This window comes from Dermochelys coriacea, chromosome 3, assembly GCF_009764565.3.
Source record: "Dermochelys coriacea isolate rDerCor1 chromosome 3, rDerCor1.pri.v4, whole genome shotgun sequence".
NCBI lineage: Eukaryota > Metazoa > Chordata > Testudines > Dermochelyidae > Dermochelys > Dermochelys coriacea.
Genome location: NC_050070.1, coordinates 65851888 through 65876559, shown reverse-complemented (window position 1 = coordinate 65876559; position 24672 = coordinate 65851888). Strand labels below are relative to the sequence as shown.

Below are 24672 nucleotides of genomic sequence, written 5' to 3'. Positions count from 1 at the left end.
CAGTAGGGGGTGGGAAGTGGGAAGGGGCGGATAGGGGGCAGGGTCCAGGCTGTTTGGGGAGGCGCAGCCTTCAGGGGACATGTGGGTTGGAGAGGGGATGGGAGTCCCAGGAGGCCTGAGTCCCAGGAGGCCTGACAGGGGGCAGGGGTGTAGATAGGGTCGGAGCAGTCAGGGAACAGTGAGCAGGAGGGGTTGGATGGGGGTGGGGTCCCAGGGGGCAGTTAGGAGCAGGGGTCCTGGGAGGGGGCGGTCAGGGGACAAGGAGCAGGGGGGGTTGGATGGGTCAGGGGTTCTGAGGGGGGCAGTAGGGGGTGGGAAGTGGGAAGGGGCAGATAGGGGGCAGGGTCCAGGCTGTTTGGGGAGGCGCAGCCTTCCCTACCTGGCCCTCCATAAAGTTTTGCAACCCGGATGTGGCCCTCAGGCCAAAAAGTTTGCCCACCCCTGCTATAGTTGTATCTAAACCTGATACTCCAATGAACAAAATGGGACAGGAATTCCGATGAACTGTTAAGTGGGAAATTTTTCACATGATCACTAAAACTGGGGTTACTCCCTTTTTCCACTTCCAACTTAAAAGTCCCACAGTACTTTGTAACAAGAGTTGTTGATAAACCTTATCTTCCAGACAACTTTTCTGTGTCTCAATAAAACAGGTTCCAAAGACTGTGAATAAACTAATTACTGCGGAATGCATACTGCCTGTTCCATTTGCCTACAGAGTCATTGCCTTACTCTGAACTATTCTGGAATATTGTAAGACACTTTATAGGACAATATGCAAATAAGAGATGACAAACAGGAGGACTGAACATCATTAAAGCAGCAAAGCGGGCAAGAGCAGATAAATTGAGATATCAAAGATGAATTCAGGACTGTATTTTTATAGCTGTACTCAGAATTTTAGAACCCAAAAGTAGACTTCTCTAGGGTGAAACATCTTTCAGTGCTAAATTCCCAAATCCTACATAGGATTTTGTGAACTGTAATTCTCACAGTTGTCCAACAGTCTCTACCGCAGCAACACCATAGATTGAAATGTATAATGCGGAGTTCACCAGCTAGCAGTGGTTTTCAAACTTTTTGTATTGGTGATCCCTTTTAGAAGCAAGCCTCTGAGTGTGACCCCAATTAAAAATTGGGGTGTTAATTTAATGGGGTTTAGGGGCTGTCACCCCCACGGAGCTGACAGCTCACGACCCCCATGTAACCACCTGGTGACCCCCTGATGGGTCAGACCCCCAATTTCAGAACCCCTGAATTAGATGTTGCTTCTCCTGTTAACTTCTTTGGATACTCCTTAGTTTAAGCTTCAAATTCTTACCATCTGAAAACTTACCATTTAAGAGTTTCTTCTGTTCAGGTAGAGTGCAGCAAGTCTCTGCAAGGACGCAAGAAAGCCAACAATGACCAAAATACTAGACAGCTACTATGGTTAAGACACAGTACTCAAATATGTTTGACTAAAAAAAGCTCTGGTCATGGAAAAGTAAATAAGAGTCAAGAATCAAGTTACAACACAGTATTCAAACAGATTAACCAGAACAACATTTCTCAAAGATCAAGAAACAAAACAGCCAAAATGAAATGATGCTATTTTATATATTGCATGCAAAACACTATGTTTAGAAGAAAATTCAGGTTTCACAGTCAATCCCTCAAAAGTTAGAAAATGTCAGAATAAGGTTGCCAGTGCACTGAATGAGACAGATCCCATGGAAAAAAATGAGATCATGTATTCAAAGACTTTATATAATGCATATACACAAGGGGGCTGAATTATGGTTGATTAGGCAAATGCAGGGAAAGTCCTGGGATGGAGCATATTTAGCACAGATGGAATCTTCACAGAATTTTGCCGCCAACTAACAAGGCTCTACTAAGCATGTGTGGAATCAAATTTTTTTTGAGGCTTTAACTTGAACATACATGCAGTTTTTCCATGGGAAAAGCAAAAGGAACATCCCTGCCACAAGAGTGACTCCCCTGCCAAATTTCAAGTCCTTGATCCACAGCATGGCAGCACTAGAGCTTCTCAACAAAATAGTTGCAAGAATTTATTTTTATCACATGTGAGAATGTATTTTTTCCTCTAATTCTCAGAAACAACTACGTGATTTTTGTGAAACTTTCAAAAATGTAAGCGTGAGGCAAACACCTAGCATTGAAAGTTTTAGAAAACTGTTAGAGATTGACAAAGTAATAGATAACTGAAAACACTATCTTATAATGGGAAGTGTCAAGCAAGTTAAGCACAGGTTGATAGTGCTGCCTATAATAAAGGTACGTATTTGGATTAAACATTCAAATTTACAGTCCTTATTCTAAATCTTTTTAAGGGTGAAATACGATTCCAACATCACAACCTAGAAGACAAGCATTTAACTGCTGAGCAAAAGTAGAAAAATGCTCTTCTCATCTAAAAACATTAGGTGAGCTAAACTTAGACAACTGTTTTCCCTATTCATTTACATTTTCACTACATGACATCTACAGAGACATATTAAAAATGTAATGGCTTTACAAGTGAAGGATACAAAACAAAATGGTCCAGGTAGGTTCTACTCAAATATTTGCTGAATCATGACACAGACAGTCCATCTTTCATAAAAACAGTATATGTAGTCATCTGTGGAAAGTGTGATGTTTATATTTGGAAAACAAATTTGGTCCTAGAATTCTAGTACTGATTCAAGGATAAGGGTGATGTTATTTATATTGTAACAGTTAAGGAATGTTAGGCACTGTAAAATCATATAATAAGATAGTCTGTCTTGAAGAGTTCACAATCTAAAGAAAAATAACTGAAAAAGGAGTGGGGAAGGAGATACAACATAAAAAGGGGTGTCAGGCTGATGACTGGCAAGTGTATTTGATAGTCCCATTTTTAATATATTCAATATTTAATGTATTAAAACTATCCCCAAAGAGCCTATGTAGCATCATTAGTTGATTTTTCAGAAAAATGAAATACGGACTATCGATTATGACTGTAGCTAAGCACCTCAGGTAATACAATTGGCTTAATCACGTAATTTGTTAGCTTCTTTGAGAAAATATATCAGACAGATTGCTCAATTTTAAAACAAGTATACTGCTGTTTGGAATTCATGTTTCTGTTTCTAAGTCTGTCAATTTGTCTTCTAGGACATTCTTTATGATTGCTCTAAAACATTTCAAATGAACTCAAGATTTTCCAAAGTCTTTTATACTAGATATACTTCTTGTTTTTTATTATTTCAGAATAGTTCAGCTATTGCCTGAGCATTCACGCTCTACCCTGTCACCCATTTTTCACCATCAAAAGTAAACTGATCAAAACAGCATACAACGTCATCTGAAGATCCAGACTGAAGTGGGCAAACTTTTTGGCCTGAGGGCCGCACCGGGTTTCTGAAATTGTATGGAGGGCTGGGTAGGGGAGGCTGTGCCTTCCTAAACAGCCAGGCATGGCCCAGTCCCCGCCCTCTATCCAACCCCCCCGCTTCTCACCCCAAACCCCCCCCAGTGACCTCTGCCCCATCCACCCCCACCCAACCCCTGCTCTCTGTTCCCGACTGCCCCGGACCCCCTGCCCCATCCAACCTCCCCTCTCCACCCTGACAGTTCCCCAGGACTCCTGCCCCATCTAACCACCCCTTCTTCCTAACAGCCCCCAGAACCCCCACCCCTGACTGCCCCCCCACCATCCCATCCAACCCCCAGTCTCCTTCCTGACTGCCCCACCCCACTAACCCCTGCTCCCATTCAACCCCTCTGTTCCCCATCCTCTGACCGCCCCAACCCCTATCCAAACCCCCAGCCCCTGACCATCTCCCAAATTCTCCTGCCCTCTATCCGACCCTGCCCCCCCTCACCCCCTTACTGGTGACTGTTGGCGTGGCTGCACCAGGACGGCAGCCGCGCAGCACAGAGCACCGAGTCAGGCCGCAGCTCTGCAGCCCCAGGAGCTCGCAGCCCAGAGTGTTGCGCTGGCGGCACAGTGAGCTGAGGCTGCAGGGGAGGGGGAACAGGAGGGGAGGGGCCGGGGGCTAGCCTCCCGGCCAGGAGCTCAAAGGCCAGACAGGACAGTCCCGAGGGCCGGATGTGGCAGACAGGCTGCAGTTTGCCCACCTCTGTCCTATACTAAAGCAAAGTTTCTTGGATGCCACACTATATTTTCTTCTACAACCACTACATATACCACATGTATTGCTATGTAGAATATGCTACAAATAGGTACTACGTCCTTTTTTGTTTTTGTTTTTTTAAGATGGGAGAGAGAGAAGTAGTGAAGGAATTTACTAATTCTACAGTATAATTAAATAAATTAGTGCTAATATAGCAATTTCAAGAGCTGGATAAATACTGCAAAAGTGTTCTGCTAATTTTAGTTCACATTTTAAAACTAGTTAACTCTCCATCCATGTGTTCTTACTTTCCAAAATATTTTGGCAAATGTTTAATGACAGGTGTGTCTGTGGAAACGGCAAATTTTATAGTTTATGCTATTCACGGACAGCAAATTTAATTTCCCTCTCCAAGAGCATTTCTAATAGAAAGCTGATTCTAAGAGATGTTCTGCCAGAGAACAAAATCACACCAAGGTGATCAAGCAGATCAGATTTCAAATACCTCATGAATTGCTCACAAACAAGCTACACAGCAAGAATTATTCATGAAAATTTAGCAAGTAATTTCAGTTAATAACTGCAATCCATTAGCCTGTATTTGTTCATAAGTGTTTAATTTTAAAGAGCAACCTTCGTTAATATGCTAAATGTTATCCCATCTGCGAGTACTCTAACACCCCTTCAAAACTGTGTAATACACACAATAGCTGTCTATTTTATCATTATTGATAATATTTATCATTATTGATATTATCATTGTCTAGAAAACTGGGATAAAACCAGGACAGACTAATATTTGCCCTTTGCTGCCAAGGGCTAGCAGTACTTTCATTACTCATCAAACTGTGATCACAACTGAACTATAAACAGACTAAAAAAAAATCACCAATTTCACAATTAAAAAGTTTTTGGCAAGATAATTTTCTCAACTTTATATTAACTTTCAGACACTTTAAGGTCTAAGTTATTCTTGCTAATTTATTAATTGCCGAGAACAGCAAAGTAACCTTTTGCTATGGAATTCTACATTAAATGATTTTTTTCCCCTGAAGGAAATTGCTCCTTCTGAAAAGCTTTTATTTTATATTCACTTTTAAAAAAAGAGAATAGTGTCATATTTCAAATGTCAAACATAGCCTTGACTGAAGGGTATTTATCAGAGACCCTAATATTATATGATTATAAACAGCAGTGGATTGTGGAAAACAGATCTGTTAATGCTACTTACTTGTAGCGATAAACGTTCAGCAAATACACCTTGATCCATTTTAAAGTAAAATATTTAACATTTTATTCTTTCAAAGAAATAAATAGACAAGTTAGTCGTTTTCATACTGCCGGCCCACTGCAAAGTGAAGTCCTATGTTGCAGATATTGCTAAGAAGGACAAGCTTTCAGCATGCCATGGTGGAGTAAGCAAGGAGAAAAGCCAAACAAAACAGGAAAGAAATGGCACTGGAGCAAACAGATGAGTGTTTAACACAGCGAGCTATCATGCAGTTGATGAACAAAGTTTGTATATCACCCACTGACTGGCTGAAATTCTTGTCAGTTCCAGCTGCATCCCTCTTACTGCAGGGAAGTTTAGATTATAATTGATTCAATAGATACCACTGAGGTTGGTTTATTTTTAATTATGCCAATGTACTTCTGAAAAGGTTATTAATGCAAGTGGTACTTCTGAAATGTTATTAATGCAAGTGGCAGCAACTCATCTGTCACAGCTCAACTCCATTAGTTTGGAAGTTGTTTTTGTTTTGGGATTTTTTGGTTCATTCATATATTCCAGCACTTAAGTATAAAATTAGACAGTGGAATTAGCTGCATACAACACTGAAACACTGTCTCCTCCGTAAGTGCAGATATAAAGCATAGTCAGTTAAACAATATGGCCCTAGAGATGTAACTTTAGTAAGGTCTAATAAGGACTCATCACATCCTCATTACAATGCCTGTTAGAATTCCTTTCTAGGGGCTAGAAAAGTGAGAGATTCATTGCTTAAAATGTAAATTAAATGCCACTTAAAAATTAGTCACAAAAAAAATCAGTTTTACATATTATCTCTGTCATTGTTTCCATACCACTTTTCTCATATTTACTACTCAAAAACAGTGCCTGCTGCTCAGCAATATTTTTTGGGGGTGGGAGTGAGGGCTATTACTAGCCACTTGATCATTACTAGAAGGCAAAAGGAATATAACTGACTTTGAAGCCTCTGTGAATCCACACCAGCACTTAAGACAACCTATTTATCTCATCCAGTGATCCAGCAATTATCAGTTTTGGATTTCTGTAAGCAAACATTTTTTAAGCAGAACAAATAGTAGCATCTCCAATATGTTTTTCCATATAAAGACCAAACAAGCCTAAAAGCTTGAATTAACTCCAAAAAGCACGGGTAGGGAAATACATTTTCTTGTGCACTACCACCTGAGTAGTTAGCTTATTCAACCTGCTTAATAAAATACAAAGTACATTTTAGGAAGTGTGATCCCATAATTGACATCTTGGGCTTTAAACATTATCTAATGGAAATACCGCACGAAAATGAGTTGAGGCTTTACAAACTGCTCTAGATTATGCAAAGGGAGTAACCCAGCAGAGCTGGCGCAGGATGTGGGGAAATCGAAAGTAGTATCTTGTGATAAAAAGAGAAGACGACCTGTCTGAACTGCCTGCTTCCCAGTGACTGACAAACTGGAGCTAAACAGAGGGATACTATGTATAGAAATCTATGTTTATAATATAGCTCCATCTTTAGCCAGATGGTTTTGGGAAAGTCTGATATGGGTAACTAAATCTTCTCCCTCACTTCAGAGGGCCAACTCTCAAACAACCTGAGGATTTCAGATGTCCCAAGACTTTCAAATAATCTAATTTTGAATGTATTTGATTTTAAAATATTCCATTTTATAAAATATACCTGTACTAGCAGCAACAGGTTTGAGTGCCATTCTTCCAACAAGGCATTCCTTCAACATGGATTCATAATTGACCCAACGATGAACCTGCATGGACGAAAAGAGTAGTTTTCATACGCTTAAGAATATTTATAATTTTGACTGCATGTGACAGACTATACGGTGAGAAAATGAAGGTCAGTTTTTATTTTGGTGACTCAAAACACACTTGTTAAATTTTGAGATGCTTTACATCAGGGTGGCCAAACTATGGCCCAGAGGCCACATCCAGCCCATCAGATGTTTTAATCCTGCACTCAATCTTCTGCCGAGGAGTGGGGTCTGGGGCTTGCCCTGCTCCACACGTCATGGCTCTGCGCAGCTCCCACAAGCAGCGACATGTCCCACTCCGGCTCCTATGCATAGGGGTAGCCAGGGGGCTCCGCAAGTTGCCCCTGCCCCAAGCACTGCCCCTGCAGCTCCCATTGGCTGGGAACTGGCCATGCCTCCGCATGGGAACCGGAGAGAGGACATGCCGCTGCTTCCGGGAACTTCTTGAGGTAAGCGCTGCCCGGAGTCTGCACCCCTGACCTCCTGGCCCCAGCCCATATCCCCCTCCCACCCTTCAAACCCCTCAGTCCCAGCCCGGAGCACCCTCCTGCATCCCAAGCCCCTTATACCACCACGCCCCAGAGCCTGCACCCCCAACCAGAGCCCTCACACACACCCCTGCACCCCAATCCTCTGCCCCAGCCTGGAGCCCCCTCCCACACCCTCAACTCCTCATTCCTAGCCCCACCCCAGAGCCTGTACCCCCAGTTGGAGCTCCCTCCCACTCCCCAACCCCAATTTTGTGAGCATTCATGGGCTGCCATACAATTTCCATACTCAGATGCGGCCCTCAGACCAAAATGTTTGCCCATCCCTGTGCTACATTCATCAACACAGGCAGGAACATCAGGGCTACAAAGGTATTAGTACATATCTAAGGACCTTTAATTAATCAGAGTTTGATTTTTTTAAATGTCCATTTTGCTTCATTGTCTTTTGTACTGGAAGACAACTGGTCATCTTTCTTTCCTGGACCCTTAGAAAATGGAAGATACGGTAATTTGTACAATATATTTCATGCTGTGCAAGTATTTGGATTCAACTTTCTTTAAAATTACTCTTGGAATCTTTGGTTATTTACTGTAAATTTTTATTATGTTTACATGACCCAAGTCAGTGTGCTAGGTATTTTAAAGGACAAATAGGAAATATTGCCCCCACCCCAGAGAGCTAAAACTAGTTTAGAGGTGATGTGTAAGAGTAACAAAGAACAGGAAAGAAGAAGTAGCAGAAATACAACAACAAGATCATACAGGCTAGGTACATATACACTATCATAGCTGAATTACAAGGTTATTTGACTAAATTCTTGTAGGCATCAGAGAAGCAGTTAATCTTAAGGAATCCTATGAATGAAGAAAAGGCAGTGATTTATCAGACCAGAATTGGGACAGTTTCCATGATAAGGAGCAGTACAAAAAAAAAAAAAAAGGCATGGAAACCATTGTGGGACAACGGGATAAACAGTGCATCAAGACCAACACAGTGGCTGGAGAAGAGGAAATGGGGCATAACATGATAGAAGTCTAGTAGGGCTTTGAAATCAAAGGACAAAAAGTTAAATGCAGTGGAAAAAGTGGGAATACAATTAGTCAGATCTACAAACCAGATAAATAGCAAGTTTCCTGCTACAAAAGGATTTGAGAAACTAAGGATTTTTAATTTTCATTAGTTCTTCAGAGCTTTAGCTATGAGAAATACTCAAACTCTATAGTCTAAAACACCAAAGTGGAAATAGAAGAATGGTCCGGCTTTACTGTATTGGAACCTAAGTCCTGAACATGTTTTAATAACTTTTTTCCCCCCTCTCCATGAACCGAATGCCTTAAACTCAGAAAATGTGCAATTTTCAGAACACCATTTAACAAAGTGAGTGTCATTTACTTCCAGTATTCTTACCTGATCAAAGAGATCTGTGCCATCTGCTCCTGCCGCTCGCATTAGCTCATCGTCACCACCAGGGTGATACTCCATATATGAAGTGACGTTATAAACAAATCCTGCATCAAAGAATGGAGATATAAATCATAGCAAAAAATTCTCTAATTAAAAATGTGTACTTTAAAATTAAAATTTGTTTTCTCCAAATAAGTTATTATTTCAATGTTCTTCAGTCATGGGAAACAACAGAGAGATCTTGGCGTAAAAAATATTATGAAATATACTGCACTATAAGTCAATCCTCAGTAATACAAAAATAAACAAGGAGAAAAATGTTAAAATGAAGCAGACCGGAAAATTCCATATCCCTACAACAGCTATTTTGTTTAATTAAATGAAGTAATATCAGGCAGCCTAAAATCCCAGTCCTGCAAAGACTTAAGCATGAATTGTCCAATTGAAATCAATGGGTCTACTCTAATGTTTAAGGTTAGTCAACTGATCAAGTTTTGGCAGGATTAAGGCCTAAATTTTAAAATCAAGATACAACAGATGACTGTTTTAGAACCTTGATTTAAAAGTGACTAAATTTGTTCTGCACCAAAAATATGCCTAGCTTAGAAGAATGCCTGGAAGACACCTTTACACAGAATTTAACTTTTCTAAGCTTAAAGAAACCAAAACAAACTGATCTTCTTCATGCCCTCAGCAATACGACATCCTGTCCATTTTAAAGGATTTCTTCTTTTAAATCTGGTTCTCAAAAACTTTTGTACTGGTGACCCCTTTCACATAGCAAACCTGAGTGTGACACCCCCCTTTCTTCCCCCACATATATTTAAAATTCTTTTTTATATATTTAACACCATTATAAATGCTGGAGGCAAAGCGGGGTTTGGGGTGGAGGCTGATAGCTCACGACCCCCCATGTAATAACCTCGCAACCTCCTGAGGGGTCCCAACCCCCAGTTTGAGAACCCCTGTTTTAAAATATCTCCCCACCCACCAATAAGAGATTCTCTCTAAACTGGCTTTTTCTTCTTTACATCTCCCACAGTTGCTATATATAAAAGCAAAATATTATGAAGTATTAAGTACACATGCCCATATTACTGGTTCCTAACTTAAATTACATTTCTTCTGCTATGTGCAAATCAGTGTATGTTAAGGGGGGAAAAAAGCTCCCTCCCTCCCTCGAGTACCGACCATATTACTATTCACAGTGTTTAGTATTTTATACTTTGCTTTGTTTTTACTATCAATTTCAGTGACAATATGTCAAGAAGTCTGCATACTGTGGATGCTTCTTGCCTAAAATAGATATAGAAAAACAGAACGCTGCCTATGGATAGTTTGATAAAATTATAACTTCAGTAAGATTAAGAAAACCGATACAAGTGAAATGGGTGAACAATGAAAATGCAGAACATATACCCTGATATTTGCAAGATTATAAAAGATGATTTTTCTGCTGGATTTGCTAACTACACCATCTAGTGCGCAGTAGTGAATACTGCATATGAGGAGGACATTTAGTCAGTGAAAACCCAGATTATTAGGACATTATTATTATGATCTAGATGTAAAAGGAGCACTTAAAGACGATAAAGTCATCACAGAGAAACTAAATGAATTCTTTGCTTCAGTCTTCACAGCTGAGGATGTTATGGAAGTTCTCAAACCTGAGCCATCTTTTGTAGGTGACAAATCTGAGGAATTGTCACAGACTGAAGTGTCACTAGAGGTGGTTTTGGAATTAATTGAGAAACTTAACAGTAACAAGAAAAGGAGGACTTGTGGCACCTTAGAGGCTAACAAATTTATTTGAGCAGAAGCTTTCGTGAGCTACAGCTCACTTCATTGGATGCATTCAGTGGAAAATACAGTGGGGAGATTTATATACACAGAGAACATGAAACAATGGGTGTTACCATACACACTGTAACGAGAGTGATCAGATAAGGTGAGCTATTGTTAACAGTAACAAGTCACCGGGACCAGATGGCATTCACCCAAGAGTTCAGAAAGAACTCAAATGTGAAATTGCAGAACTATTAACTATGGTTTGTAACCTGTCCTTTAAAGTCAGCTACTATACCCAATGACTGGAAGATAGCTAATGTAACAGTCTCTAAGGTGTACACAAGTACTTTTTGCGGATACAGACTAACATGGCTGTTACTCTGAAACCAATATTTAAGAAGGGCTCTAGAGGTGATCCTGGCAATTACAGACCGGTAAGTCTAACGTCAGTACCGGGCAGATTAGTTGAAACAATAGTAAAGAAAAAAATTGTCTGACACATAGACCAAATTGTTGCGCAAAAGTCAACATGGTTTCTGTAAAGGGAAATCATGTCTCACTAATCTATTAGAGTTCTTTGAGGGGTCAACAAACATGTGGAGAAGGGGGATCCAGTGGACATAGTGTACTTAGATTTCCAGAAAGCCTTTGACAAGGTCCCTCATCAAAGGCTCTTACGTAAATTAAGTTGTCATGGGATAAGAGGGAAGATCCTTTCATGGATTGAAAACTGGTTAAAATACAGGGAACAAAGGGTAGGAATAAATGGTAAACTTGCAGAGTGGAGAGGGGTAACTAGCTGTGTTCCCCAAGGGTCAGTCTTAGGACCAATCCTATTCAACTTATTCATAAATGAGAAAGGGGTAAACAGTGAGGTGGCAAAGTCTGCAGATGATACTAAACTGCTCAAGAGAGTTATGACCAAAGCAAGCTTTGAAGAACTTCAGAAAGATCTCAAAAAATTAAGTGACTAGCAACAAAATGGCAAATGAAATTTAATGTGGATAAATGTAAAGTAATGCACATTGGAAAAAAATAACCCCAACTATACATACAATATGATCGGGGCTAATTTAGCTACAACTAATCAGGAGAAAGATCTTGGAGTTATCGTAGATAGTTCTCTGAAGACGTCCACGCAGTGTACAGTGGCAGTCAAAAAACCAAACGGGATGCTAGAAATCATTAAAAAAGGGATAGAGAATAAGACGGAGAATATCTTATTGCCCTTATATAAATCCATGGTATGCCCCCATCTTGAATACTGCATATAGATGCGGTCCCCTCATCTCAAAAAAGATATACTGGCATCGGAAAAGGTTCAGAAAAGGGCAACTAAAATATTAGGAGTTTGGAACGGGTCCCATACGAGGGGAGATTAAAGAGACTCGGACTTTTCAGCTTGAAAAAGAGGAGACTGAGGGGATATGATAGAGGTATATAAAATCATGCATGGTGTGGAGAAAGTGAATAAGGAAAAGTTATTTACTTGTTCCCATAATATAGAAAGTAGGGGTCACCAATGAAATTAACGAGCAGCAGGTTTAAAACAAATAAAAGGAAGTTCTTCACTCAGTGCACAGTCAACCTGTGGAACTCCTTGCCTGAGGAGGTTGTGAAGGCTAGGACTATAACAGGATTTAAAAGAGAACTAGATAAATTCATGGAGGTTAAGTCCATTAATGGCTATTAACCAGGATGGGTAAAGAATGGTGTCCCTAGCCTCTCTTTGTCAGAGGGTGGAGATGGATGGCAGGAGAGAGATCACTTGATCATTACCTGTTAGATTCACTCCCTCCGAGGCACCTGGCATTGGCCACTGTTGGTAACCAGGATACTGGGCTGGATGGACCTTTGGTCTGACCCAGTATGGCCAGTCTTATGTTCTTATGCTGCTGCTACATTCAGTTTGACAGACTCCCAAAGCCACCGCTCAGCCCCCAGTTTGACCCCCCCATTCAATCTCATATATGTCCAACCAGATTCTGCACTAAATCGCAGCCTTAACCACGTGGACCTGGAAGTAATCAATCAGGCAGCAGTGGAGACAAACAAAACCAAACCACCAACCCAGCAAATATGTACTGCCTTGGGAGCTCAGGGCTTCAGCCACTGGGGGGCAGGAGGCCTTGGGGCTTCTGACCGTCGGAAGCACTGTGGGGAGTGCTGGGGCTCAGGGCTTCAGCCCCACAGCTCCGTTCCTGGCTTCAGCCCCATGGGGTTCCCCATGGGGCTCAGGGCTTTAGCTACAGGGGGACCTGGTTTCAATCCCAGCGCTCCCCCGTAGCTAAAACCCTGAGCCCCAGCATCCCCCGTTGAAACCGGAAGCAGAGCCATGGGGAGCTCTGGTACCCCCACGAGGCTAAAACAGAGCCGGGAGGCTGAAGCCCCGAACCTCAGCAGCCCCCTGTGGGCCTGAAGCCATGAGCTGCGACACCGTCAGCGAGGCTGAAACTGGGAGTGGAGCCGCAGGGCTGAAGACCTAGCCTCAGCACTCCCCCCAGGTCTGAAGTCCTGAGCCCTAGTGCTCCCGCAGAGCAGAAACCCTGACCCTCCCCAGCCCGGAGCCCCACCATCCCGAAGGTCAAAAGCCCCGATGCCGCCCACCCTGCGGCTGCAGCCCCAATATCCTCCCTCCCCGCCCGTGGCTGAAGTTCTTACCTCTTCTTCAGATTTACGGAACTCTTCAGAGTTACAAACAACCTCCATTCCCAAAATGTCCGTAACTCTGAAGTTCTACTGTAATAAGACCATTCCTGGAGGAATTTATTATCAAAAGTACATTTGATACAAAACAGGACAATAGAGCCTAAGTGTTTCAAGCAGTAAGAGTGTTTAAAAGTTTCTTAGAATATTTAGGCTTGGGGATGAGGAGAGAGTCTGAAAAATGCAAAGGGAGATGCTAAGGCTTTTTTTTAACTAAGAGTGTAAAGAATGGGTGGGATTGTAGGAGGAAATAAAGGCAGAGGTGTATGCAGAAGCAGTGTGATGGAGTTCTGTAAAAATGAGAACCTTATAGAATGTTTTGGGAGAAGGGAAGCCAGTATGGGGAGAGACTGTCAGAACAGGAGGAAAGAAAGATTTTGCAGCTGTGTTTTGGATTGACTACAGGAAGAGGATCTTCTAGAAGAAGATTGAGATGCAAAAGATACGGTGGTAGTCAAGCTTTCTTTTGACTATACTACCACTATACTTTTGCAAGTATGTCCAAGATCAAGCATGTGGCAGTAAACTTCTGAATGGCATAAACTCCATTCAGAGTATATCAAGGCTACTCCTTAAAGAGTCAAAAAAGTCGATATTGTGACAAAGCACTTTCTCCTCTTCTCAAGGAAGTAGTGCTTTACCACCCCAGGACAATTCCAACCTTTCCTAGCCCAGAAAGTAAGGGGCTATTTCTATGAAGGCACTACTGCCCCACATCACACTTATGTTAGATGAGTTTAGTAATTCTTTATAGACCTCAGTCTTCATAAACTGTCTGCAAACATATGCTTTGCTTTGGAGAAAAATGGTTAGGAAAAGAAATACAAACAGCTACACGCTCAATATGCTATTCTCAACTAACCACTGAGCTGCATACCAGCAACCAAATATCCAGAAGAACACTGCTTATACCAAGAGCTTTGGTTTTCACAATACATTTATTTTAATTATTACAAAGAAAGATGGAGTGCTTTTACTGGAATGTTTGATCTAAGATTCAGTAGAAGTTATTTAAAAAAAAATTAGTTGCCACAGACATCTGTTACAGCTAAATGTAAACAACTGTAATTTGCATTATTAATTTGAAGACACAAGGATACGAATATGTGCTTACACACATGCTTACTTCTCCCTTTAAATTTTTTTAAACTTACATGATATTCTAAGACAATAATATTAAAAGTTATTACTAATGCTCCTTCATCTGTTGGTGTTTTTTGAACTCTGACAGGGTAAAGACTGTCTGCATGTCAGCATTTTGACTTTCACACTTTTGCCAACTTTTTTATATTGATCTTGCTATTTCATATTGGTTTTAGTTTGATCCCATTTAAGAAACTGCATTCTGTCATTTTAATATACAAATATATGACAGGACTAAAATATGCTCAGCTCTGTGTGAGTGCTTTAGAGGGAAGCGAGAGTGGAGGAAAAGTTTCCCATACGAAACACCCAGCAAGTGGGGTATGCGAAAGTATAGTGACAAACACTCCAACGGGGACCAGCTAGCATAGACTGACCTTGGAAGGGACATGGTCTCACCTCAACATGATGGCTGAGCTGAAAGCAAGCACACACCAAGTCTCACTAAGAAGTTATAGCAAGGGAGTATCTGACCACACCCCATCAAGAGCCAGGGAGGCTTTACAGTTTCATAAGCACAAAGCATTCTGATACTACTGTTCAAGCTGCACACCTCCTCCAAGAAGCTCAGCTACACAACATGCATTAGCTCCGTAAGAAGCAACTTCCAGGGTTCCCAATTTGCAAGTCACAGTTGACAACAAGGGAATTTACCATGGCTGCAGTTCTTGTTTTGAAGGCCCCTTTTTAATGTCTTCTGATTAGGAAAAATCTATAATGGATTTGGGGGTTAGTGGGCAGAAGAGGGAATAAGGTAAATGGGTATCCCTGTAATTTGTGCACTAAAAATCAGATTTCACTCCTGGCTTAAACAATTCAACTTTTAACTTAAACAAAACTATATCCACTTATGCCAAAAGTGGATTTGGCCTAAGTTGTAAAACAATGCCCAAACTACCACCTTATGAATGAGAAGAAATTACACACACACAGTCACACTGTCTATATGTATTTTTTGTGTGAATAACCCACCTCTTATACATATCCAGCAATCATCTTTTTTACTGTGTTTTGCAAGCTCTTCTTCAGTCACTTCAATTAATCGTCCTTTCAGTCCAGTTAAGTCTTTTCCACTTTTAGTTAGTCGAATCCAGTCCATAAGACTTCTGCCTGGTTTCAAAGGGACCTAAAAAATAAAATGTATGCTAAAATTGTAAAATGCTAAAGGAAAAGTGAGACAAAGTTGGTGAGGTAATACCTTTTATTGGAAAAGTGCATATTCAAAAGACTACTTTGTTTTGTTTTACAAAGAGGGTATGGATAGAGTGAAGACACTCTTGTTTGTTTTCTTTGCTGCTACTGGGAACCCATGGACCAAGGCGAAACTACTTAGGACAGCTCCTAACCTACTCACTCGAGGCAAGTGGCATTCTCCACTCTCTCCTTGCCCTTCAACTGCCAACATGAGCACCCACTGGGAAGATATTTGTCCACAACAAACTGGACTTCAGACACCAAATCTTCACTGCAGTAGTGAAGAGTCACACCAGTTTCCTTCTGCTGCTGGCTGGGAAGTCTATTAATAGCAAAAGAAAAAGCTATTCACAGAAAGAAGAGAGTCAAGAATACAGTTTACAGAGAGAGAGTATTACAAAGACACCCTTCACATCAATCAGATAGAAGACTCTCCACCAAACTGTGTAGCAGCTAAGAGGCTCAAGAAGAGAGATATATCTATTCCTCCTCTATTCAAGCACCCAGAAAAAACATCTCCAAGTTTACTTGTCATTGACTGACCAAAAAGAAAGCCAAAAAGATGAAATCCCCAAGAAAGATCCAGGGACACCATCCTAGCAGGACCTTCCCTTTCCCAAAAGTTGGAGGAGAGGATGGCATCTCACCTGGGCATTGACCTTTAATACTAATCTGTGCCTAGCGGGTTTAAACCACTGATCTAATTTTCAAGCCCTACATATGGCAAAAGAGGTGAAAAAGCCTGTGAGGGTACAGAAGAGAAGAAGCTGGAGAAAAAGAGAGGACTGGAGAATATTGCATAAGGAATCAGAATTTAAAATTTGACATGGTCAAAATTTTCCACACAGCAGATGCCTATAAGTTAGGGTCCTAAATAAATTGAGCCTTATTTTAAAAATGCTGAGCACACCCTGCTCCCGCTGAAGCCAACAGGAGCCAAGTGTCCTCAGGGCTTTTGAAAGCCAGGCCCAACTTATTTAGGAACCCAAACAGAAGAGCTTTATTGGATATAAACATTCTCATGTAGAATTTGAGCTGCAAAATGTTAACATCAGAGGAAGAGCTATGCTTTATAAATACTGAGATAACCTAGAAAATCTAACAAGGAACTGGTAACTGTCTTCTTTCTCTAAAGAGAAATATGGGTTATCTGGAACCATAAGGCTGTGCAGATACCTAACCTATGTACCAATTTGGTTTTATCGCTGTCACCCATGTCTTCCCTACCACTTTGCTATTATTAGAGTGTAACAAACTTGAAACAAAAATGCAAGCAAGCAAGCATAAGCTCCTAAGGACAGCGAATGCATGTTCTCAAAATGTTCATACAGCACCCAGCACAGTGGTTCCGCCAATATTTGCAAATTACATAAAATTAAAGAAGAAAAAAAGCATTAATGCAACATTAAAATTAAAAAAAAAAATCAGGAAATCCCAGAAGAAATTTTATAGCATATACATTGATAAATACTATATGTAAGTTTAGATTTAATAAAGAACACTAACAGAAAATAATACATATAGGTTATGGTTAACACTGGAATTGCCATCAGACTGGCCATCTATCTAGTCCTGCACTCTGACAGTTGCCAGTACCAGATGCTTCAAAGGAAAGTGCAAGAACCTTCAAGGGGGCAATTATAAAATAGTCAGCCCATAGGGCAAGTGTCCTCCTTCGCTTCGGCCCTGAAACGCAAGGAGATAGACCCTTTAACCTTATAAAATTATTAAAAATACAACAGCGTAACTGTGGACTGTCTTCATTATGTGTAAGATGCCAAATCCTGCTATCGCTCATGGAATTGATATCTTGTGGCAATGAGTCCCAGAGGCCAATGACACCACGTTTCATTAAGCAGAGGTGTTCCCTGCTGCACATCCATAACTGCCACTTTCCTTCTGGAAATCCTCGAGCGGGTCTTGCCAGTCCCTGACAGTAACCCTGCACTACGGCTCTGGCGTTTAGCCTTCAGAGGAACGGATCCGCACCCCGCAGGCTTTCCCCACTACGCAGAAGTGAAGCGGGTGAAGAGGCGAGAGGTGCCCGACCCCCAGGGGCTCGGTGGGCGGACACAGCTGGCTCCAAACACGAGGCAGGTCGGCAGCCCAGGCCCCCGGGGAGGGAGGGGGGGGCAGCCCCCGCCTGCGCGCTACTCCGGGCCCGGCTCGAGCGCACACAGCCTCTCGGCGCCGCCTGGCTGCTCCCTGCCCGGCTGCGGCGAGGCAGCGCCGGGAAAGACGAGGCCAGCGCCGCCCCCCGCCCCGTACCTTGCTGCGCGCCGCCGCCCGCTGCTGGGAGCCGGACGCGGGGAAGGCCTGCGCTGGGACGTTCAGCATCCCGCTCCGCTCCGCGGCCGCCCGCCGCACTCGCCCCCCGCCCCGCTTCCGGGCTCGGCCGGGCCGCGAGGGGACTGCGCAGGCGCGCGGGGGGGGGGGGCGGAGCCCGCCCAGCAGCCGGGGGAGCGACCCCGCCTCCTTCCGGAGCCGCGCGCGCCACCGTCAGGCCGGGCCGGAGCCGCGCAAAACAAAGCCGCGAAGCGGGGCCGGTGCTGACGTGCTGCGTCCCGCCCCCACCCCGCGAGACCTTCCCCTGCCGCCGCTGCCGCCGGGCTGCGTCGCGGGGCCAAACAACTTCCACGTTCCGCGGCGCTGCGCCGGGGTCCGCCCTTGGATTGTGCCTTGATGCGCCTGTCACCCTGGCGTCGGGCCTTTCCGCGGGTTACGTTTTTGTCGGGACACCACGGAGTCAGCTGGCCCCGGCTCTTGTAACCCAGCCCCGGGACTCGGCTAAAAGTGGCCATGCCCTCACTCGGACATCTGGCTGGAACGCCTCCCACCCCTGGCCGGTGCGGGCCATGGACATGGGCTCCACAGGTTTCAGAGGAGCAGCCGTGTTAGTCTGTATTCGCAAAAAGAAAAGGAGGACTTGTGGCCCCTTAGAGACTAACAAATGTATTAGAGCCTAAGCTTTCGTGAGCTACAGCTCACTTCGTCGGATGCAGAGTATTTTGAGGTTTAATGCATTACTGTTCGTAAAGTGCTTGAAATCCTCAGCTTGGAAGTGCCTTATAAGTGTAAAATATTGTTATTATTGAAATATCATGAGTGAGATGTCATAAGAAATCTAGGCTTGTATACCCTTGAAGAGGTAGAAGAAAAGAGCCATTTGCATTGATCTGGAGGAGAGAGAAAACCTGAGCATGATGCAAAGACATTCTGCCCCGAATCAAATTCACAATTAAGCATTGTAACTTTTCAAGTGACTTTGAGGTACAGTATAAAACAGAAAGGACAGTGTGTCTGCTAATAGGCTGGACAGTTTCCCAAACTTTTGAAAGAAAGAAAATTAAACCAATCACACCCAACTTCAGCACCAACATGAGCAGTCAGTCAGGAAGATCTATGCAATCTTGTCTTATAGAATACTCCTTTCATACATGCTTAGATGAACAGTACAGTTGTTAATGCTGAGGTATAAAGTATCATTGACATCTGAATTAGTGCACACTGAAATCAACAGGGTAGTTCAGATCTCATATTTATTGTTTCAGACTCTCTTGCAAATTTGAGTAGTCACAGCCAGGTCACATGTTGAAGGTTTTGAAATGGAGAGAATGGACCGGTTGTAAAAAAAAGCATTTTAATCAAGTGTCTGATTCTGCTTTCATTGCACTGTGTTGTACCTTACTCTGAGTAATTTCAAGGGGAACACTGACTGAGCACAGTACTATTACTCATGAGTGTGGGTAGCAGTCTTGGGCCCCGAATGATTATTTGGCTATAAATTATATTAATTTACAGCTGTCTCTACATTTGTAGGCATGTATTACTGTATGGGTCAGGCCAAATTCTACTTGTAGTTGTAGTAATGGAATCCCATTCGTCAGAGCACAATTTTGCTCCTTACTTCTTGCTATCATCTGGTTTACGTGCATCATCAGTAACTATTTTTATACTATATCCCGGGGTGGCTAACCTGTGGCTCCGGAGCCACATGTGGCTCTTCAGAAGTTAAAATGCAGTTCCTTGTATAGGCACCGACTCCGGGGCGGGAGCTACAGGTGCCAACTTTCCAATGGGCCAGGGGGTGCTCACTGCTCAACCCCTGGCTCTGCCACAGGACCTTTCCCCACTCCACCCCTTCCCACCCCCTCCTCTGACCCTATCATGCCCTTGCTCCTCCCCAGAGCCTCCTGCATGCCACGAAACAGCTGATTGGGAGGTGCAGGGAGGGAGGAGGAGGCGCTGATCAGCTGGGCTGCCGATGGACAGGAGGCACTGGGAAGGGAAGAGCTGATGGGGGGCTGCTGATGTATTACTGTGGCTCTTTGGCAATGTACATTGGTAACTTCTGGCTCCTCCTCAGGCTCAGATTGGCCACCCATTTTATACCAGCAATGTAAGCCCATGTATCTGAGAGCATGATTCAGTTCTCAAGCCTAAATTCTGTCCCCAGTTTCATGGTGTGACTGACAGTGGAATTTGGTTCCTAACTTTTTCAGTGTAAACATTATGTTGTTTGTCCTTTTTCTAAACTGCTTGTTTCCATGCACATATATACAACTTCATTTAATCAGTGAGTGTATGATCTAAGAATATTTAGATTACTATATTTAGAATATTCCAGATTAATTACTTGATATGCTCCACCAAAACTATAAAGAAAACTTTCATTGTGTAGCCACTGTACTGGGCCTGTTTTTCCATACTGTTGCACCATTTTTACACTGGTAAAGTCAATAGAGTCACATCATCATAAAATTAGTGTAAAGGAAGGAATAATCAGGCAACTTGTTTTAAAATTGCAATTTGGGAATGTGTCAGTTATGGACTACAAATATATTAAATGTGTCAGGCTTCATGAGAATAATACATTATTCGGCTGTTGTAAGAAGTTAAAATTTGTACCTTTTCTCCCTTAAAAGCAAAAACAATCCTTAGACTAGAAAAGATAAATGATAGAAGTACTATAACATTTACAAAATATTTCAATTTTTTATTACCAATAACTTACATTCAAATAAATTATCTTTAAAATACTATGATACATTTTTACATCAAGTTTAAATTAGAAAGTTTTAGAGGTGGCATTAGCACTCCATATAGTTAGCAATCAGATTCTATTCCTGAATCTTGCTCCAGTTCAACATTGTCATCTTCACTATCTGAGTCTTCATAAAAGGAAATGGTAGCTTGAACTGGGAAGTTTTTCAGAAGTGCTTCAGCTTCTTGATATAAGTAATCATAGCACCTTGATTTGGGCCAAAATAGTCTGAAATAAATATACAATGTTTTGTGTATTTATTATTGTTAGATAATATCCTTTGTGTTTCTTGTCTGTCAGCCTCCGAGGACAGGAAAGTCTTCTGTGTTTCTAACAGACACCAACTCTTCCCCCCAACCTACACAAGTATAACTTGCTGAGTCAGCACTAGAAAAGTTTCTCATGTCTGATAGAGATATTTTGAAATTTAAAATTTGTCAAAAATACAGATCTAATAGAAGCCTCAAATCTACTACCATACAGAATGTAGAATCAAAAACTAACCTGAATCCTGAGATCCACTTCTGTAACTCAGCCTCCCTGCTACCCAATTAACTGAAGTTCTACAATATGGTCCAAAGACTATTTAAGATGAACATAAATTACGTGGATTGCTTTGTTACTAAGGGCCATATCCTCCTCTCACACCCGTGTAAATCAGGATCAACTTTACTGAAGTTATGGTGTTACAAAGGTGTAAATCTGATGTAAGAAGAGAATCAGGCCCATGGGTTTTACCACAGAACTCAATAGTTTTAATCTAAAAGAAAAAAAATCACTAGGTCTGATTTGCCTCTCATACCAGGTTTACGCTTGTGTGACTTCACTGACTACAGAGATCCTGATCTACACCAGAGTATATAACGAGTTTTCAAAGATGGAGAAAAGGGAATAATATAATCCAAATGTCAGTTGAGAACTATACTGGTTTGCTTTGTGTATGCTATATTGTTTACAGTGCATTATTATGCATGTACAGTATGTGGACTGTTTTTCATTTTTGACAATATAGCGAGGTTTATACACATTTACAATAAAACGGAGTTGAAAGAAAGCATTCAGAGCAAGAGTAACTTCTCAGGATGAAACTAAAACCTATATTTTCTTCCCACTTGTGGACTACATGCAGCTTGTATCCGGTGGGTCTAGTTTTTCAAACTGATCTCCTGTATTGTGCCCACAGATTATAAACACCAATGACAACAATAAGACTTTTTTCCTACCTTATTGGCAGGGACATCCAACTAATATAATTTACACTATCAACTAATCACAACAAATTGCAAGCAAAAATGGGAGGTGAATTTAAAAAACAAAGAAATGAAACGTAAGTTTCTAAAGGTAAATGGACACTAACCACTTTGTCACCAGCACCATTTGATATATTTCCCTGTGCAATGATTCATAAACACTGGTTACATATCCATAACAGAAATAATTAATATAAGAGGAGGTTTATTTACTTATTCAAAAATACTTTCTAAGTCAGTTGTAAATAACAAATTATACTAGGCTACATCTTTCTTCTGAACATCGTATCTTTTTCACTCAAGTAGTTTGTATCACATTTCCTGTTCACTTTTAGTGGGTAAGCCACAATCCTGAAGAGACTCTCTCACATGTTTGCATCTAAGTAGTCCCACTGAGGTCAATACAATTACTCAAGTGTGTACAGAATCGGGCCTAAATTTGTGACCACTTTGTGTCCTACCTAAAATACTAATTTGTGTAATTACATTCTGCCTTCTTAAATCACCTGGATACCATAATGACTAGCTCTCATTACATGCAACAGATAAATCCTCTACAGTTTCGGCTATAGTAATCTTCTTTACTTCCTGACCTGAGCTGTTAGTGGTGTGTGCTATCAAACAGCTGTCAAGTTTCACCTCAGGGATGGGTGAGTAGAGTTGAAAAGTGTAAAATGCCTTTGGATCCTCTGGAATAATAGCAGCTTTATAAATGCAAGGTATCATTGATATGATAGTTTTTAACATTTATTTTGGTAGGCCACAATCCAGCAAAGCACTTAAGCACCTGCATACCTTTAAACATACGAGTACTTTCGTTGATATCAATAGGACTACTCACACTGTTTAAAAGTAAGCAGGTACCTAAGTGCTTTGCTAGACAGGGGCTATAATGCACAACACATTTCTGGAAAAGGTTGCTGTACTCTTTGCTCAACTGGTTTCAGACCATCTAATGTACATACAACCACAAATATATTTGGTGCTATGGGTGGAGACTAAAGGCCATAAAGTCTGCCTCAGAAACATGACAGCTGAAAAATTAATTATCACCAAGGTCACTAAAGAGCCTGATACTCCTTGAATAGCAACTTACCTAACTGGATGTGTATATTGGGTAAGTTTTCCTGAGGCTTCTGACATCCCATATGGACTATACAGCTAGGATTAAAAGAAGAGGAGACAAAATTTACTCCATGCCTGTTAAACATTACATGGCAAACAGTACAGGTTAATTTACTGCAGTATTCAATATTCTCGGTTTATTAAACTACACATTGCCATTTAACCTCAGAAATGCCCTTCACTACTGCTGCACAGATTATTTTCCAAATAGATCTTGTTTGGGAGATTGATAGTTTGTTGCTTTGTTGTTTTGGGGCTTTAATTTTTTTTATTAATTATTCTTCTTATTATTATTTAGTCACAGACCTGCAAGGTATTCTGAACGTGTCAGATGGAAGAAAACCCGCTTGGTCCTCCCCATCTCCCTGCCGGGGCAGTATTATTGGCAGATTTGAGACACTTACCACGCTTTGATTTCTTCTCGGCTGTCTCTCTGCATCGCTTTCGGTGGGGATCCAAGGCCTCCAGAATTCCCCGGCCCTGCGGAATCAAGGAAACAGCCTGTTAAATAGAGATGAAAGCTCACCTAACCCTATACTGGCTGCTCAGTTTCCACAGCCCGATGGGTGGAAGAGACGTGGGGAAACCAGGAGTGTGATCACAAGAGCAATTGATCGGTTGGAAGGAAGGCGCGGGGCGTGCGCTGAGCTGGAGGAAGTGCGGATACCCATGTTGTCCTTTGGAACATCTCCGGGAGCTAAACCCGCGAAGTGGAGGGCAGCAGCAGATGGGTGCGCTCTCCATGCTCCGCCGCTACAGCACGGGATCCGGACGAGGGAGTGGTGCTGCTTTGCCGATGATGATCCTGAAGTAGATCAGTTCTCCCGCTAGCCCGAGGCTGTGGGGCTTTTATAGTCCCCGGCTAATGACTATTTAGGAGTCCACCCCCTCCCTTTCCTTTGCTAGTCAGATAAACAAAAAGGCTACGCGTGAAGGCGCATCAGTGTAAACAAGGAGCGTGGACGCGTGCAAGTCCCAAATGGCCCAGGGAGAGATTTGGCAAGTCAGTGTTAATCACACTTGAACAGACACGGCTGCTGTCATGGGAAAAAAAAAAAAAAAAAAAAAAAGCCCACGCTTCTGGGCTGTGAAATGGCGAGTGTGGGAAAGACTAAAGTGACTCTCCCAGTTTCGTGTACTTTTTGCAATACGGGTTGATGCTGGCAGGGATTGAAGCACTATCCTAGCTGCTACCACTGAAGGGAATAAAATACTCACCACTTCTGGGGCAAAAATACTTGTCTGCTTGACTAGGAGCTTTATTTACTGCCCAGGATCTAATCCATGCTGCTTCGGCAGAAATAAAGGAACATAAAATGAAAAATAAGGCCTTTAAAATTGTATTTATTTATTCACTTAATAACAAAACATACTTAGAAATTATATCAAATGCTACCTTTTCTAC

The 24672-nt window shown here is 42.0% G+C and overlaps 1 protein-coding gene and 1 long non-coding RNA gene across 6 annotated transcripts in view; one reads left to right on the top strand and one right to left on the bottom strand.

The window, feature by feature from the left end:
- Positions 1-18377, bottom strand: part of LOC119852881 (cytochrome b5 reductase 4) — a 93309-nt gene extending 74932 nt beyond the window's left edge. The window contains exons 1-6 of one of the 5 annotated variants that reach the window (XM_038394866.2): positions 18117-18256; positions 16009-16170; positions 15627-15780; positions 9021-9121; positions 7034-7118; positions 1337-1378 (exon numbers count right to left, since the gene is read on the bottom strand). In XM_038394866.2, coding sequence (XP_038250794.1) covers positions 1337-1378; positions 7034-7118; positions 9021-9121; positions 15627-15780; positions 16009-16059 — 433 coding nt within the window. In that variant the 5' untranslated portion in view covers positions 16060-16170; positions 18117-18256. Of the gene's footprint in view, positions 1-1336; positions 1379-7033; positions 7119-9020; positions 9122-15626; positions 15781-16008; positions 16171-17831; positions 17850-18116 lie in introns of those variants that run through there. The other 4 variants (XM_038394865.2, XM_038394867.2, XM_043510608.1 and 1 more) reach the window with 4 other exon arrangements.
- LOC122459283 lies at positions 18344-24312 on the top strand. The gene is made up of 3 exons (XR_006279850.1): positions 18344-18722; positions 18851-22792; positions 23566-24312. It is a non-coding gene; the product is annotated as an uncharacterized LOC122459283 (long non-coding RNA).
- Positions 24313-24672: the final 360 nt, after the last annotated feature.